At 37.5% G+C, this 19,270-nt stretch overlaps 1 protein-coding gene across 2 annotated transcripts in view; it reads left to right on the top strand.

Moving 5' to 3' along the window:
- Positions 1–19,270, top strand: part of TMEM87B (transmembrane protein 87B) — a 57,716-nt gene that overhangs the window by 33,145 nt on the left and 5,301 nt on the right. Inside the window, exons 11-17 of one of the 2 annotated variants that reach the window (XM_066377739.1) lie at positions 1,014–1,087; positions 2,703–2,809; positions 2,897–2,955; positions 6,668–6,771; positions 8,355–8,428; positions 9,748–9,818; positions 11,963–12,015. In XM_066377739.1, coding sequence (XP_066233836.1) covers positions 1,014–1,087; positions 2,703–2,809; positions 2,897–2,955; positions 6,668–6,771; positions 8,355–8,428; positions 9,748–9,818; positions 11,963–12,015 — 542 coding nt within the window. The remainder of the gene's footprint in view (positions 1–1,013; positions 1,088–2,702; positions 2,810–2,896; positions 2,956–6,667; positions 6,772–8,354; positions 8,429–9,747; positions 9,819–11,962; positions 12,016–19,270) is intronic. The other variant, XM_066377737.1, reaches the window with a different exon arrangement.

Genomic DNA, 19,270 nt, shown 5'->3' with positions numbered 1-19,270 from the left:
CTGCATTAAAATACACTTGAACATAATTGGCTGTTAAGAAAGTGAAGTATGTTCCTCAGTTCTGCATGTGCACTGTGTTCCAGCTGAGGGCTGCAGGTCCTGTTCCGGCAGGTGCATCACTGCAGAGATTGCTGTCCAGCCCTAGGAGAGAGGCGGAGAGTGTGTGCACACCTGGCACAGGGAGAGGCAGGACTGTAGCTCTACATACTCTAATTTCATCTGGATTTGAATGAGGGTCATTTCTTACCTTCATGGACAGCATTGGCTTAGGTCTGTTCCAACACAGAAGGAGCCAGATTGGGGTGGGAAGATAAGGAAAACAAGATGAGGCCTTACCTGTGGTGGCGCAATGGATAAAGCATCAACCTAGAACATTGAGGTCACCAGTTCAAAACCCTGGTCTTGTCTCTTCGAGGTACATATGGGAGTTGATGCTTCCTGCTCCTCCCCCCTTCTCTCTCTCTCTCTCTTTCTCTCTCTCATTTTTCTAAAATGAATTAAAAAATAGAAAACAAGATGAAAGCTTAATAAGTAACGATATTAATTATTAATATTTTTAATAAAGATGTTTGAAGAAAAAGCTATGAAGAAACCCAGAAAATAAAATTATTTTAGTGAGTGTTTCACAGTGAGAAAAGGAAATTTAGTATCCCTTTCTGCTTGAATGTGAATTCCTGAGGCTTTCTTTTAGACTGCTGTTTGGTCATTTTTATACTCAAGTGAAAAGTCTGCTTTCTCTGTGAAAAAAGAGTAGGTTTCCTTAGTGACACATGGCTAGCAAAGAAACAGGACTTCCTAGAGAATCACGTGCTCGCTCACATCAGGACTCATGCTTCCTGATTTTTGATGAACTCAATGCACTGAATCCTGCACAAATCTAATTCTGAAGTATCGTAATAGAAGTAGCCTTAAAAAGTCAAAGCCACCACCTTTCTCAAGACCTTACCCCTTTTCTCTGCTTGTTTTATTTATTTATTTATTTATTTATTTATTTATTTGCTGTTTTGCTGCAGGCAAATGACTCTGATCTTGTGCTTCTGGCCAGCCTCCCTCTGTCTCTCCTTGACTCTGGCTTGTGCTGGTGGATATCCTTTCCTGCGCAGGGGGCCCTGCGGGTGCCACTTGGGATGATGGGCCTTCTGCTTTTCTAACCGCTGACCTCTAATCTGACTTATAATGTGAGAAATGATTTAAACTTTTCCTGAGTTAGCAGGATCTTGGTAAGTGTGGGCTTAGGCAGTTCTGAATTCGATTTTGATCTTTTTATTTCTTGGCTATTAAAAAACATTTTTGAGCAGAATTTTTAGCATGGAAAATTGGCTTTAGTCAAGAATTTCTAATAAGTATTTGTTTTGGTGATGTTTAAGGAATACAGCACATTTGCATTCTAGTAGATTCTAACAGTAGCCTGAATTGATTGGATTGCTCTATTTTAGACATTGACCTTTTGCAACCTTTTTGCTCCTTTAAAAAAATTGAAAAGCAGTTTTAGTAGTTTTAGCTACTAAAAAAGCAGTTTTTGATTAGTAAGTATTTGGAATTTAAAATAGAAGGCATAAATGGAGAGTTTTCCACTTGCATTCTTTTGCTCAGCTCTGTGATTTCCACGTGTGGGTCACGGACAAGAGCAGCAGCTTCCATTTGCAGACCGAGCTCTGGCTGCATCAGCCTCACTGCTGAGGGGCCTGCAGAGGAGCCTTCTTGCTTCTTCAGGCCCAAGTGTTGGACTTCCCCAGAGCCTGTGCTCCTGGAGAACCACTGTGGTGAGGAAAGTCCCCACCCTGTTGCCTTCTAGGAAAAGGCTTACTTCAGAGAGCCCCCTTCTTCTGTAGGACTCAGATGAGACTCCCTATGTCCCCTGGTTTACCTGTGACAAGGCCAGGCTCAGACCTACTTCCTGACTGACCCATCTGGACCAAAATAAAATAAGCCATCTTCTCCTCACCCTGTTTCTGAGCTTTTTGTCCACCCAAGCCCTCTGGAATGGCCCCTCCTGGAAATCTGCGGCCTCAGCAAAGTCATTCCCTGATCGACTGTCCCCTCATGCCACCTACTTCTCACACCTGAGCTTTCTAGTCCTGTTTCCTCCTCCCTGTATTACAAAGCCCTTTGTGTGTGACCATTGAGACAGTCTCCTTTCTGCAGTCGTCTTTTGAATGAAGTCTCTTCATTCTACCTAAGTCCAGATTTGTTTTACTTGACATATTTCAGTTTTTAATTGATAAAATGGAGTTGACAGATGATCTAATTTCTTAATTATGGTCACTGAAAAGAAAAAATAAGAATAGACTAGAAAAAAAAAAAACAAAGAAAGAAAGAGACAGAAAAGCACAAGCCAAGTAGGAAATGACAGTGGGATCCGTAGAGCGTGACCTGAGGGGCTGGCAGGTCTCTGCTGTGCCGTGCTGTGCTGTGCTGTGGTTTGAGAGCTCCTAGTGGCACGGGAGGCGTGGGGCTTCTTGCTTATATGTTTCCCTCTGAGATTACTTAGTTCTGACAGTGGTAGATTATAAAGCAAAATCTGCGATAAATCATTATCACGATTATACAGTATTGGCTAAAATTACATTTTCTGTGTTTTTGTTACCTTTACGGTAATGGAACTATATTTAGCAGTACCAGAAATATAGAAAATTCTTAATTTGATTTTCATTTTAACTGTTTATTACTACTTAAAATGCTTTTCCTTAACCTTTAAACATTTTTATAAGTTTGGCACAAACTATGAAGACTCTGAGGCTAAGAAAGAACATGGTGAAATTCTCTTTATATAGACACTTTACAAATACTCTGATTTTTGCCGTGCTGGGTAAGTATCAAACTTTTCTAATTACTATATAGTAAGTTATTTCAAGATCACAGTTCCTTCAAAAGTGACTTTTTTGGTGTCTTTCAGCTTCTGTAGTGTTTATGGTGTGGAGAACTAAAACATTTAGATTTGCAAAATGTCAATCAGTAAGTAATCTATTTAAATAGTTTTTGTTTTTAATTATGCTATTTTGTTTTGTGTAATTTTGAAGACTTTGTTTTCTTGTTAGTCTTTAAATTTTTTTATTGATTTTAGAAAGAGAGGCAGAGGGAAAGAGAGACAGAAAGATCAATATGTTTCTGTATATGCCCTAACCGGGGATCAAACTGGCAACCTCTGCATATTGGGATAACACTTACCAACCGAGCTATCTGGCCAGGGCTTTAGTTTATCCTTGTAAATGGAGGTAATTCTAGTGGAGATTTTCTGTTACCTTGAATTATTTTATGTAGAATTATAAAAATGTTTGTCTCCCTCAATGAATATGAAGAAGTTTCTCCTAAATCTGCTTTTCCGGTTATGCCCTTTCCCTACCTTCCTTTCATAGATTTTGAAAACTCTCTCTTATTATCTTTTCTTCCGGCACACTTGAACTTGGGCTGTTCTGTAGCTAATGGGACTGTAAACCTTAAGTCTGACAAGTTTCTATGATGTTACACCACTATGAACACTCAGGAGATGCTCACCATGAGTTCTCAAGTTAGAATAAGATACTCTAAAAGGCTCTCTGTTGGGGGGCATCTTAATTAGGGGCTGTCTCTAGTTTTGTATGAATGGTGTTCAGTCATCCCTCACTGTATTGCGGTTCACTCTTTGCAGTTTCACTGTATTATGGATTTTTAAATTGTATAGATCTAATTTTGTATCTTGGATTTTTTGCTATCTTGCGGGATTTTACATAGGGTTAAGAGTGTAGAAAGTATTTAAGAGCATAGAAAGTGTTTATAAGAGTGTGGGGAGGGTTTATAGAGCTTTAAAATATATATTGATATAAATAATAAAATAAATATCAGGTCACTACTTCTTCGATTATCGTTTATCATGGGGGGTTCTAGATCCTAACCCCCACAACAGACGAGGGACTGCTGTAAACAGCCTCTGACAGTCCTGGACCCCTACTGCCATAGGGATGAGTTAATGAGATAGAAGACTAACTTTCTGGGATTTCTTTTCTCTCCTTCCCTCACCTTAGTATTTTCCATTTGGAGTTCTAAGGATATCTTTTGGATTTTTATTTTTATTTTTTAAATTTTATTTAATTTTATTTTTAATTTCATTTCATTTTATTTTATTTTTATTTTATGTGAGAGGAGAGGAGATAGTGAGACAGACTCCCGCATATGCCCCAACCAGGATCCACCAGACAACCCCCATCTGGGATGATGCTCTGCCTGTCTAGGGCTGCTGCTCATGACCAAGCTATTATTAGCACTTGAGATGGAGGCTCGATGGAGCCATCCTCAGTGCCTGGGGCCGATGCTCTAACCAACTGAGCCATGACTGTGGGATAAGAGAGAGAAAGGAGGGGGGAGGGGAGGAGAAGCAAATGGTTGCTCTCCTGTATGCCCTGTTTGGGAATCCAACCCAGGACATCCATACACTGGGTTAATGTTCTACCACTGAGCCAGCTGGCCAGGGCCTAGTTTTGTTTTGTAAATCTTTCTGGTAACCTTAAAATTTTATGGAAGGGAGTGTTTATAAAGTTAAACAGTCCTTTAGAAATGTTTCAAACAATATATGATAAAAATCTCCTGTCTCACTAAAAGCAGAACAACCTATTGGGAAAAATACTGCATTGAGATTTTTCTTTCCTCTTTTCCAAGTGAGAGGAGGGGAAATAGACTCCTACGTGTGCCCTGAACAGAATCCACCCAGCAAACCCATTTGGGGCTGATGCTCTAATACCAAGCTCTTTTTAGTGCCTGAGGCTATTGTGTTCAATAGAGCTATCCTCAGTGCCCCGGGGCAAAACTCAAATTGGGCCACTGGCTGTGGGAAAGAAAGAGGGAGAGGGGAGAGGGGAGAAGCGGATGTTGCTTCTCCTGTGTACCCTGACTGGGAATTAAACCTGGGATGTCTATACACTTGGCCGACTCTCTATTTACTGAGCCATCAGCCAGGGCTGCATTGAGATTTTTACGTCAGAAATACTAATGTCAAAAATACAACAGCCTGACCTGTGGTGGCGCAGTGGATAAAGCATCAACCTGGAATGCTGAAGTTGCTTGTTCAAAACTCTGGGCTTGCCCGGTCAAGGCACATATGGGAAGCAACTGCTAAGAGTTGATACTTCCCGCTCCTCCTTCTCTCTCTCTTCTCTCTAACATCAATAAATATATATATATATATTTTTGTATTTTTCTGAAGCTGGAAACGGGGAGAGACAGTCAGACAGACTCCCGCATGCGCCCAACCGGGATCCACCCGGCACGCCCACCAGGGGGCGACGCTCTGCCCACCAGGGGGCGATGCTCTGCCCCTCCGGGGCTTCGGTCTGCCGCAACCAGAGCCACTCTAGCGCCTGGGGCAGAGGCCAAGGAGCCATCCCCAGCGCCCGGGCCATCTTTGCTCCAATGGAGCCCTGGCTGCGGGAGGGGAAGAGAGAGACAGAGAGGAAAGAGGGGGGGGGTGGAGAAGCAAATGGGCGCTTCTCCTATGTGCCCTGGCCGGGAATCGAACCCGGGTCCCCCGCACGCCAGGCCGACGCTTTACCGCTGAGCCAACCGGCCAGGGCCTAAAATATTTTTTTAAATGGGTAAAAATACAGCAGGCCCCCTTATCTGTAGGGGATGCATTTTAAGCCCCCCAGCGGACACTGGAAACTGCAAATAGTACCAAACCATTTATATAGCCCTTCTTATCTGTGGTTTTGTTTTCCATGTACTCCGAAAATATTAAATGGCAAAGTCCATAAACAAACAATTCTAAAGAAATTTTGAGAGAAACCGCGTTCACCTAACTTTTATTACCGTATATTGTTACAATTGTTCTATTTTATTAGTTATCTTTGTTAATTCTCTTACTGTGCCTAATTCATAAGTTATACTATAAATTATACTTTATCATAGATATATATGTATTGGAAAAACCGTGTGTGTTTGTGTGTGTGTATTGTGAACATGGTCTCTCCCAAAATTTCTTTTGAATCGTTTATTTCTGGACTTTGCCATTTAATATTTTTGGAGTACAGTTGATCACAGGTAACAGAAGCCATGGAAAGCAAAACCATAGATAAGGACTAATGTACCCATTTCAACTTGATTTTTATTCTGTTGTTAATCTGTCTCATGTCTGTTTTCATGTAGAAAATACATGAAATGATCTCTGAAATGCCTTTAAACTCTTAATTCTTTATGTGATACTATACTATATAATTTATGTTATGATTTTATTCATCTGATTGGTTATAAGACTGAAGAAAGCATTAATATCGATTTTGTAAAGATAGCATTTCTTAGTGGGTTTTTTTGTTGTTGCTTCACTTTAGTTGTTTTTTTGTTTTTATAAATTAATTTTAATGGGGTGACATTGATAAATCAGGGTACATATGTTCAGAGAAAACATCTCTAGGTTATTTTGACATTTGATTATGCTGCATTCCCATCACCCAAAGTCCAGTTGTCTTCCGTCACCTTCTAACTGGTTTTCTTAGTGCCCCTCCCCTCCCCCAACCCCTCCCTCTCCTCCCCCATTTCTTAGTTTTTATGTTTCTCAAAAATGTGTAATTATTTATTTGGAAGACAACTGCTTGGAAAGATTTAATTAGTACTTATCATTGTAAACTTTTTGAATCGGAAGTCTGTATGTTTATGTTTACCAGAAGATTAACGTTTTGTGTTTTAATTGTCCTTATCATAGGATTGGATGGAAAGCTGGGTTGATGGTGCATTTTGGAGCTTCCTTTTTTCGCTTATCCTTATTGTGATAATGTTTCTATGGAGACCATCAGCAAATAATCAAAGGTACCTAACATAGGGAAGTCCAAGTTTGGCAAGCATTTGTTGATCAGCTGCTGCAGTGTTAAATGTTTATAGAGACTGTGGGGAAGTAGTCCATGCTGTGAGCAGTATACAGCCAAGGAGGGAGACGCAACAGCTGCAAGACAGTGAAATCAGAGATGTGAAGTGAGTTCAGAGGACGGGAGGAGGGGGCGAGGAAGACTCTGAAAGGTGGCAGGTATGTTCTGCCTTAAGGAAGGGAGCAGGGCAGTGAGAGACTGAGCTGGGAAGGACTGTACATTCTGGGTAGTGGGGAAAATGAGGTATGTGTTGGAAGTCATGGCAGCAAGCAGTTTGGTTAACACTGCTTATGCTGGAGAGAGGTAAAGCTGCAAAGGAAGATGGGACAAAATCCTAAAAAGCTTGAATGCTAACTTCAGGTTTTGCTTTAGATCACATGTAATGGGGAGTCCCATCTTTCCTCCTTTCATTTCTCTTCCCCAAGAACAGCACTATGCGGGAAAAATATAGAAGTATGTACCAGTTTGTGTTTCTCTCTTTTAAAAATTATACAGGGCCTGGCCAGTTGGCTCAGCAGTAGAGCATTGGCCCAGGATGTGGAAGTACCGGGTTCGATTCCCGGTCAGGGCACACAGGAGAGGTGCCTATCTGCTTCTCCATACTTCCCTCTCTCCTTCCTCTCTGTCTCTCTCTTCCCCTCCTGCAGCCAAGGCTCCATTGGAGCAAAGTTGGCCCAGGCACTGAGGACGGCTCCATGGCCTCTGCCTCAGGCGGTAGAATGGCTTCTGCCGCAATGGAGCAACCTCCCAATGGTCAGAGCATCGCCCCCTAGTGGGCATGCCGGGTGGCTCCCAGTTGGGCGCATGTAGGAGTCTGACTGCCTCCAGCTTCTAACTCTGGAAAAATACAAAAAGAAAAATAAAATTATACAATAATAACAATAATATATACATGCACACATGCATACACTATTCTGCACCTTCTTGTTAAAATATATCCACATCACCTGTTGTACCACATTACTTTTAATGCTGTATATCATTTTGTGTTGTGAAAGTAGCAGAATTTGTGTAAGAAGTCCTTGAATATTAGACACTTTGCAGGTTTTTTTGCTTTTTTTTTTTTTTTATCAGCGTTGCTTTCTGAATGCTTTTGGACCTGGTAAATGTAGCTCGGTTTTGTGCTTTATTTTCACCAATCAGATTAGCAATTTCTCTTTTGTTAGGACATGAGTTAAAAGGAGTGGGCAGGGAGGCAGACCCAACATGGAGAAGAGTAAAGCAGGCAGCCACCTCCCTGAAGGTGACATATTACAGAACTGCTTTCCAGACAGATCTCACCCATTTCTGCTCTTTCCAGCAGGGTTGGGGTGAGGGTGAGGGGTTTCAGGTTCACAATTTCTTGACAATTATAGCCTTTCTAATGAGAGTAAAATAATTAAATTTTTACTTTAATTTATGAGAAGTTTTTACAATTGTAGATATTTTTGTATGATTCTTTTACCTATAAAACTAAAAATTGAACACACTAGGAAACACATTAGTAAAATGACACACTAATAAAACGACAACTTGTTTTTGACATAGGTATGCCTTCATGCCCTTAATAGATGATTCTGATGATGAAGTTGAAGAATTTATGGTAACATCTGAAAATTTAAGTGAGTGATATGTTTTCTTATTGAATGACCATTGTATATATTGTAACAAAGAAGTATTGTACCTTTACCTGTGATGCAAGGTCAGGCACTTTTTTTTCCTATACTTTTTTTTTATAACATTTTTTCTCCTTTTCCAAATGAGAGAAGAGGAGATAGCAAGGGACTTCCACATGCGCCCCGACCAGGATCCACATGGTAACCCCTGTCTAGGGCTGATGCTCTGATCATTTGGGGCCATGCTCGCAACTGAGCTATATTTAGCACCTGAGGCAGAGGATCCACAGAGCTATCCTCAGTACCCGGGGCCAATGTGCTTGAACCAATTGTGCCATGGCCACAGGAGAGGAAGAGAGAGAGAGAGAAGGGCGAGAGTTGGAAAAGCAGATGATTGCTTCTCCCATGTGCCCTGACCGGGAATTGAACCCAGGACATCCACATGCTGGGCCAATGCTCTACCACTGAGCCAACTGGCCAGGACCTTCCTATAAAATATTTTTAGAACTATATCTATATAAACTTCTATTATGTTATATACTCATAAGAAGAGAAGTCAGTAATGAAGATTTCAAGATTATTAATGTAGTTTGAGCTTTTGTTACTGGTTTGCTCTAAATATTGAGGTAGGTACACTGCTTTTCAGAATAATTCAGTATATATTCATTTTCTTGGTGATCACTCAATTTCTTTGAGTCAATTCTTGCTCTTTAAAATTAGGCACATCTGTAATTTTCTGGTCATGCCCAAAGTATTTCTGATGATGTTTTTAGTGCTAATTTCATCTTTCTATTAATTTCTACACAATATTTTATCATATTATTAATTTTACCATAATACTTTAATCAGTATTTGAATGCCTGCTAGAATACAATGCAACACTTCCCAGAGGAAGATGGGAGAACCCAGAGTCTGTATGATACCATTGTCAGCATCCAGTGGGCAGCGAGAAATCACTAGACATGGGATAAGACTGACACTGTGACCAATAGTAGAGATCAGGAGTGGCCCAGATATTACATTTAGCAAGAAAGACTTTAAAAATAATTATTACAAATGTATTAAAGAATCTGTAGGAATAGATTGGTGAAGACAAGGTAAGTTTCAGAAGGCATGGAAATTTAAAACAAAGGAAGAGGAAGAGTAAAAGGAGGGGAAGGAGGAGGAAAAGAAGAAGGAAGAAAAAGAACCAAATAGAAATGCTGTTAATTCACCTTTAAAAAACATATATAATATTATTCCTTGTTGGGTAATTAAATATGAGACTATAAAGGAAAATATTTTATAATTTTATATATTTATCTCTATAATGTTTCTCATTTTAGCTGAAGGAATAAAATTAAGAACCTCAAAAACGGTTTCTAATGGAACAGCTAAACCTACTTCTGATAATTTTGTGAGTAGTGTACATTTTTAATAGTCTCAGTCTTTAATACTTAAGAAATTTATGAGTGTCATATTCATTGACCATCAGGAGAACATGTTTTACTAAGGTTTTTTATATGAAAATAAATGTTAGCAAGTAGTAACCATAACTGCTATAGAACCTGCTTCTTACATGAACGTGCTGGGCGTCAACCAACAATAGCATGAGCATCACCTGGGAACGTGTTAGAAGTGCACAGTCTCAGGGCTGCCCCAACCTCCTGGATCAGAATATGCTTGTTAGCAGGATTCCATAGGTGATTCCTTTGTGCATTAAAGATGGAGAAGCTTTGTTAGAATAAAAGCTTGTGTTAATTTTTTAGCATTTAAAAGTGATTTTGAAGACATTTCGATAACATTTGTTATCTGTTGGGAAAGGACTTTACTATATGTAATACCTATGGGGTTAACAAAATTAGCATTTAAAAAATTATAGAAGCTTGAGTAAAATGCTAAATATGTGTAGAGATGAGTTTTAAATATTTCATGCATACTTATGCTTAAAAGTGATATAAATATGAAAGTAATTAAGCAAAAGGAAAATGCCTATAATAGTTTTATATGGTTTTCTTACAATTATAGATGTGAGAATAGCACAGTGTAAAAACTCATGTATGCCTGTGAGTTCTGATAGGTCATGATATGAGAACAGTTTTATTTGCTGGATTTGGTAAATTCTCTAATTTTTATTTTTGGTAATTAAAAATTATAAAGTACTATTTTAGTAGTTTTATGGTAATTTAAATAAGCTTTCAAGAATTTACAACAGTTTTAATTATCTTGTGTTAACAGCTTTTGAACTTTCAATATGTTAAGGTATTTTCCGCTTTAGGGATCCATCTCAGTTTGTTTTAAAAGCTCAGCGTTTGTAACTACATCAGTAGAGAGCTTTTTCACGTCTCTAAAGTATCGTCAGCTCTTGATCAGAAGCCGGGGCCTGATCTCTCATTGGCTTATTTCTACTTGAGACTCAGAATTGGGATTCCTGTTAATAGTGTCCCACTGCCTTATCTTTCTCTCTAGGTATGCAAGATAGTATTAACCCTAGAACCAGAATAGTCCATGTAATTAATACTATAACCAGAGTAGTACATGTATCTAGATAGATCACAAAGAAACATTTTGTTTTATATTATAAACCAAAATAGTCACTATGCCTTTTATTTTTCCTTATCCCAGTGAGGTAACTATAAGCAAGTTTCTGTTTAAAAAACAATTAGATACCCTAAATGACCAGCTTTTCTTGTCTTGTCTTCGGAGAGGAGAGTAAAAACACAAGTGATAAAAATAAACAGGCTTTTATAAAGTTAGGCTATTTTGTACCATCTTCTGTTTCTGTTGAAAAATTGAAAATTCGTAATATTAAAAACTTGAACAAATTAAAAGGCATAATGAATGCTGGGAGCAAAAGATCAATATAAATTAACATTTTTGCTATTTTCTATTGCATAAGTCAATTCTTTGTATTTTTATGTGGTTTTGTCAGGACAAAAAATAAAACCTGTGCATCTAACTAAAACCAGGAATACTAAAATAAAAGTCCATATTTTTATTTGTTTGCCTGTTTAAGAAAATACTGGCATAATTTCTTTTTCTTTCTTTCTTTCTTTCTTTCTTTTTTTTTTTTTTTACAGGAACAGAGAGAGAGTCAGAGAGAGGGATAGATAGGGACAGACAGACAGGAACGGGGAGAGATGAGAAGCATCAATCATCAGTTTTTCGTTGCAACACCTTAGTTCATTGATTGCTTTCTCATATGTGCCTTGACTGCGGGCCTTTAGCAGACCTAGTAACCCCTTGCTCGAGCCAGTGACCTTGGGTCCAAGCTGGTGAGCTTTTTGCTCAAACCTGATGAGCCTGCGCTCAAGCTGGCAACTTCGGGGTGTCAAACCTGGGTCCTCGGCATCCCAGTCCGACGCTCTATTCACTGCGCCACTGCCTGGTCAGGCTGGCATAATTTTTTTGTGGCATTAGTGCCAACTTTGGATATATAGAAATTTTAAAAATGTCATGCATTTGAATTTAAATGCTTAAATTTTATATACATTTTATTTAAAAATTCTGCTTTCAAATAATATTAAGCAAATGCTAACATGTAAATATTTGTTTCTACAGGATGAAGATTTGAAGTGGGTGGAAGAAAACATTCCCTCTTCATTCACAGACGTGTAAATATCCTGTTGGAGTTTAGGCTCCAGTGTGAAGGGATAGGTTCATACTTTGTTATGTGCTTTCCAGACCTCACACTTTCATATGTTTTTATAGCCCCTTTCACTAGTGAATGACTGATTTACTTCACACTGAATTGCAAGGAAAACCAGCCTTGCCTTGATCTTTCTCCTCCCTTTTTTTCAATGACTATTTTAATACTCAATGCCCTATTACCAACTCCAGCCTTTTCTGATCTAACTTTTTAGAATCAGAATCATTTAATTTTGTTTTAACTTTTTATCATGGAAAAGTTCAAACACAGGCAAAACACTTGAACACATGTAACTGCACTATCGTTTATGGTGGGGAAGCTTTTGGATTAAAAATGTGAGCATAGGAAAAATAGGGTACAGTGGAAGTCCCACTGGGAACTTTGAGCTATTCAGGGTTTTCTTTATTTTTTTTTTACCCTTTTTAATAATTTTATTTTTTTAATGGGGTGACATCAATAAATCAGGATGCATATATTCAAAGATAACAAGTCCAGGTTATCTTGTCGTTCAATTATGTTGCATACCCATCACCCAAAGTCAGATTGTCCTCTGTCACCTTCTATCTTGTTTTCTTTCTGCCCCTCCCCACCCCCTTTCCCTCTCCCATTCCCCCTCCCCCCCCCCCCCCCCCCCCAGTAACCACCACACTCTTATCAATGTCTCTTAGTTTCACTTTTATGTCCCACCTACGTATGGAATAATATAGTTCCTGGTTTTTTCTGATTTACTTATTTCGCTTTGTATCATGTTATCAAGATCCCACCATTTTGCTGTAAATGTTCCGATGTCATCATTTCTTATGGCTGAGTAGTATTCCATAGTGTATATGTGCCACATCTTCTTTATCCAGTCATCTATTGATGGGCTTTTTGGTTGTTTCCATGTCCTGGCCACTGTGAACAATGCTGCAATAAACATGGGGCTGCATGTGTCTTTACGTATCAATGTTTCTGAGTTTTGTGGGTATATACCCAGTAGAGGGATTGCTGGGTCATAAGGTAGTTCTATTTTCAGTTTTTTGAGGAACCACCATACTTTCTTCCATAATGGTTGTACTACTTTACATTCCCACCAACAGTGTATGAGGGTTCCTTTTTCTCCACAGCCTCTCCAACATTTGCTATTACCTGTCTTGCTAATGACAGCTAATCGAACAGGTGTGAGGTGGTATCTCATTGCCGTTTTGATTTGCATTTCTCTAATAGCTAAAGAAGATGAGCATCCTTTCATATATCTGTTGGCCATTTGTATTTCTTCCTGGGAGAAGTGTCTATTCATATCCTCTTCCCATTTTTTTATTGGATTGTTTGTTTGTTTGTTGTTGAGTTTTATGAGTTCTTTGTATATTTTGGATATTAGGCCCTTATCTGAGCTGTTGTTTGAAAATATCATTTCCCATTTAGTTGGCTTTCTGTTTATTTTGTTATCAGTTTCTCTTGCTGAGCAAAAACTTCTTAGTCTGATGTAGTCCCATTCATTAATTTTTGCCTTCACTTCTCTTGCCTGTGGAGTCAAATTCATAAAATGCTCTTTAAAACCCAGGTCCATGAGTTGAGTACTTATGTCTTCTTCTATGTACTTAATTGTTTCAGGTCTTATGTTTAGATCTTTGATCCATTTTGAGTTAATTTTTGTACAGGGGGAGAGACTGTAGTCCAGTTTCATTCTTTTGCATGTGGCTTTCCAGTTTTCCCAGCACCATTTATTGAAGAGGCTTTCTTTTCTCCATTGTGTGTTGTTGGCCCCTTTATCAAAAATTATTGGACTACATATATGTGGTTTTATTTCTGGACTTTCTATCCTGTTCCATTGGTCTGAGTGTCTATTTTTCTGCCAATACCATGCTGTTTTGATTGTCGTGGCCCTATAATATAGTTTGAAGTCAGGTATTGTAATGCCCCCAGCTTCATTCTTTTTCTTTAGGATTGCTTTGGCTATTCGGGGTTTTTTATAGTTCCATATAAATCTGATGATTTTTTGCTCTATTTCTTTAAAAAACGTCATTGGAAGTTTGATGGGAATTGCATTAAATTTGTATATTGCTTTGGGTAATATAGCCATCTTGATTATATTTATTCTTCCTAGCCAAGAACAAGGTATATTCTTCCATCTCATTATATCTTTTTCGATTTCCCTTAACAATGGTTTATAGTTTTCATTATATAAGTCCTTTACATTCTTTGTTATGTTTATTCCTAAGTATTTTATTTTTTTTGTTGCAATCGTGAAGGGGATTATTCTTTTGAGTTCCTTCTCAGTTGTTTCATTGTTGGCATATAGAAAGGCTATTGGCATATACAATTAACATAATTGTATGTTAATTTTGTATCCTGCGACCTTACTGTATTGGCTTATTGTTTCTAGTAGTCTTTTTGTGGATTCTTTGGGGTTTTCGATGTATAGGATCATATCATCTGCAAAAAGTGATACCTTTACTTCTTCTTTTCCAATATGGATGCCTTTTATTTCTTTGTCTTGTCTGATTGCTCTGGCTAGAACCTCTAGTACCACATTAAATAAGAGTGGAGAGAGTGGACAACCCTGTCTTGTTCCCAATTTAAGGGGGAAAGCCTTCAGTTTAGTGCCATTTAATATGATGTTAGCTGATGGTTTATCATATATGGCCTTTATCATGTTGAGATATTTTCCTTCTATACCCATTTTGTTGAGAGTCTTAAACATAAAATTGTGTTGTATTTTATCGAAAGCCTTTTCTGCGTCTATTGATAAGATCATGTGGTTTTTGTTCTTTGTTTTGTTGATATGGTGTATTACGTTAACCGTTTTACGTATGTTGAACCATCCTTGAGATTCTGGGATGAATCCCACTTGATCATGATGTATTATTTTTTTAATATGTTGTTGTATTCGATTTGCTAGTATTTTGTTTAGTATTTTAGCATCTGTATTCATTAGAGATATTGGTCTGTAGTTTTCTTTTTTTGTGCCATCCTTGCCTGGTTTTGGTATGAGGGTTATGTTGGCCTCATAAAATGTGTTTGGAAGTATTGCTTCTTCTTCAATTTTTTGGAAGACTTTGAGTAGAATAGGAACCAAGTCTTCTTTGAATGTTTGATAAAATTCGCTGGTATAGCCGTCAGGGCCTGGACTTTTATTTTTGGGGAGGTTTTTAATGGTTTTTTCTATTTCTTCTCTACTGATAGGTCTGTTTAGGCTTTCTGCTTCTTCTTGACTCAGTCTAGGAAGGTTGTATTTTTCTAGGAATTTATCCATTTCTTCTAGGTTGTTGAATTTAGTGGCATAAAGTTTTTCATAGTATTCTACAATAATTCTTTGTATATCTACGGTGTCCGTGGTGATTTCTCCTCTTTCATTTTGGATTTTGTTTATATGAGTTCTTTCTCTTTTTTCCTTGGTAAGTCTTGCCAAGGGTTTGTCAATTTTGTTGATCTTTTCAAAGAACCAGCTCCTTGTTCTATTAATTTTTTCTATAGTTTTTCTGTTCTCTAATTCATTTATTTCTGCTCTGATTTTTATTATCTCCTTTCTTCGGCTGGTTTTGGGTTGTCTTTGTTCTTCTTTTTCTAGTTCCTTAAGGTGGGAAGTTAAGTGGTTCACTTGGGCTCTCTCTTGTTTGTTCATATATGCCTGAAGTGATATGAACTTCCCTCTTATCACTGCTTTTGCTGCATCCCATAGATTCTGATATGTCGTATTGTCATTTTCATTAGTCTGTATATATTTTTTGATCTCTGCACTTATTTCTTCTTTGACCCATTCATTTTTTAAAAGTATGTTGTTTAGTTTCCACATTTTTGTGGGATTTTTTCCCTCTTTTTTGCAGTTGAATTCTAGTTTCAAGGCTTTATGATCAGTAAATATGCTTGGCACAACTTCAATTTTTCTGAATTTGCTGATGTTGTTTTTGTGGCCCAACATATGGTCAATTCTTGAGAATGATCCATGTACACTGGAGAAAAATGTATACTCAGTCACTTTGGGATGAAATGTCCTGTAGATGTCTATCATATCCAGGTGTTCTAGTTTTTTGTTTAAGGCCACTATGTCTTTGTTGATTCTCTGTTTGGATGACTGATCTAGAGCCGTCAGCGGTGTATTGAGGTCTCCAAGTATGATTGTGTTTTTGTCAGTTTTTGTTTTAAGATAAATAAGTAGCTGTCTTATATATTTTGGTGCTCCTTGGTTTGGTGCATATATATTAAGAATTGTTATGTCTTATTGATTCAGTGTCCCCTTAGCCATTATGAAATGGCCATTTTTGTCTCTGAGTACTTTTCCTGTTTTGTAGTCAGCATTATCCGATATGAGTATTGCTACACATGCTTTTTTTTTTTATGTTATTTGCTTGGAGTATTGTTTTCCAGCCTTTCACTTTGAATTTGTTTTTATCCTTGTTACTTAGATGAATTTCTTGTAGGCAGCATACAGTTGGATTTTCTTTTTTAATCCATTCTGCTACTCTGTGCCTTTTTATTGGTGAGTTTAATCCGTTTACATTTAGTGTAATTATTGATACTTGTGAGTTCCCTATTGCCATTTTATATCTTGCTTTCTGTTAGTTTTGTGTCTTGTTTGATCCTTCTCTTTTGTTTTTCTATCTTTTGTTTTTACTTGGTTGTGTTCCATACATCTTTCCTCTGTTGCTATCTTTTTTATCTCATGTGCTTCTGTGGTGGTTTTTTCAATGGTGGTTACCTTTGAGTAATGAAAAGGGTCCCTACAGGGTTTTCTTTATCAATGTTCTATTTGACATTAGAATTCCAGAGCTATTCCCACAGTGGAGAGTAGTCAGGCAGATACAGTGTTTCAAATCCTGTTGCTTCCTTTCCCTGCTTCCACTGCTTCCTATTTAGACAGTTTCTGTGTAGTATGATACTCTAGTTCCCTTTATGGTAGGACAGGTATCCGTCAATGATCTCTCAGGTTTTATTTATCTGAAAAAGTCTTTGTTTTAGCTTTTTTGAAAGGTATTTTTGCTGAGTGTAGAATTCTTAGTTTTTTTTCTTTTAACACTTCAAAGTTTGTTACTTGATGTAAACTTCCAGCTTTTATAGTTTTGGAAAGAAGTCTAGTTTACTTCTTTGTTCCTCCATGTGTTACTTGCGTTTTATTTGGTTGTTTCGTTTTTAGTTGCCTTAAGAATTTTCTCTCATATCCTTGGTTTTTATCACTATGAATATGATGATTCTAAGCACGTGTGTAGACATATACTTTCATTTCTCTTGGGTATATATCTAGAAATGGAATTGCTAGATCATATGGGGAAGTGCCAGGCTATTGTCTAAGCAGCTGAACCATTTTTAATCCTATAGTAATGATGAGGCTTTCAGTTTTGACGTCTGTGTCAACACTTGCTATTGCTTACCTTTTCAGTTTTAGCTCTCTTAGTGGTTATGAAGTGGTATCTTGTGCTTTTTAGGAACTGAAATTTGAATTGTCCTATTGAGGGACTGCTATTGTTTAACTAAAGTATAGTAACTGAAATTCACACAACAGTGGAGACTGCCTATATATTATGAAACTAACAATACACTTTTATACTTTTTCCTTTTAATAGTCAGAAAAGGAAAATAGGTGTATACCTGTATATATATATTTTTAATTAACCCATGCATTTACTAGTACTTCTTTTCTTCCTGTATATCTGAATTATCACCACCTCTTGTAAGTCTTTCTGTAGCAGTTCTTGTAGTATAGCTCTGCTAGAAACAAAGTCTTTATTTTACTTACATGAAAGTGGGTTTGTTTGCCTTTATTTCTTGAAGGGTAGTATTGCTGGATATAAAAATCTTGGTTGACTTTTGTTTGAGCACTTCCAGCATGTCCTTCCAGTACCTTCTGTTTCTGTTGTTTTTGTAGAGAAGTAAGTCTTGTTGTATTCTTGTTCTCAGGTGTGTAATGTGTCATTTATTTTACTCCTTTTCAGATTTTTTTCTTTATATTTGACTTTCTACAATGTCTGTATGATATGTTTCTCTGTGGTTTTCTTTTTGTGTATTCTCCTTGGACTTGTTGAGCTACTCAGATCCATATCTCCACTCCCCTTAGTCATTTCTCAGTGCCTTCAAATACTTACTTTTAATTCTTTTAATACTTTTATCCATTGTCTGGGCATGCCAAGGTCACAGGTCCAAAACCTGGTCAGGGCACATTTGAGAAGCAACCAATGAGTGCACAACTAAATGGAACAATCAGTTGATACTTTTCTCTCTCCTTTTATCTCACTCTCAAATCAATGGCAAAAAATTTTTTTTAATAATTTTGTTCTGATTTTTATATGTTTTTGTGAGAGGAATGGTCATACACCAACCTTTATCTGCTGTCTTCCACTTTTCCTAGTTACTCTGTGACCCTTTTTTACTTCTTTCTTTATATGATTTTCATTCTCTTAGTTGTTTTTTTTGCCACATATTAAATTTTTATTTAACTTTATTCTCCCTTAGGTACCTTGAAATTACTTTCTTCACCAGAGGGATGATTTTTGTCTTTTTAAAAATTATTTTCCTGAGTTTGATTGATTTTCTTCATCTTTTGTTTTTATCCATTTTTGTTCTTGGATTTTAAATTCCTTATTACAGAAATTTAAATTTAATTATGGCTTTTTAAAAATTAGATTTATTGTTTTTAATATCACCAAATGGTTTTTTAACTTATTTAATTTGAACAGTTGTATTATAGCTATAGTTCTCTTCTACTGTAAAATGTTTTGATTTTTCTTTTTTTCTTCCTATACCATTATATGGAATTGGTCTTATTTGTTTTCCTATTCCTAGGCATTTTGTGGTGAGAGTACCTAGTTTAGTGGTTTCTTCCATCCGTTTGCATGATTATAGTTTCATTTACGGATAATGTTGTGGAATGAGAGGTGTGAAGAGAGGGAGGTTGGTGTTGTCTTATTTTTGCACAATCTATAATTTTGCTTCCTTCCTTCTTTTTATTTGATGTGTTGTTATGTCTCCAAGGGCTACGTCTCCTCTATATATCTGTGTCTCCCCTGAAAACCATGACTATTCAGCCACTCCATTTGATTCTGCTCACTTTAAGCCCCTTCCCTCTAGCAGGTGAACCACCAACCACCAGGTCACCAACCTTTACTCAGTGTTTCATCACTTAGTGTTGGGTTTATTGCAGAGGTTGGTTTTGTTGTTGTTTTGCCTGGGTCTTCCCTCCCCTTTGCTCTTCACACAGTCCCACACTTGCCCCAACCTATGCTCATGAGTTCAGAATGACAGCAGGG

Source organism: Saccopteryx leptura, chromosome 3 (genome assembly GCF_036850995.1).
Source record: "Saccopteryx leptura isolate mSacLep1 chromosome 3, mSacLep1_pri_phased_curated, whole genome shotgun sequence".
Classification (NCBI taxonomy): Eukaryota; Metazoa; Chordata; class Mammalia; order Chiroptera; family Emballonuridae; genus Saccopteryx; species Saccopteryx leptura.
This window is presented reverse-complemented; position numbering and strand designations above follow the sequence as displayed.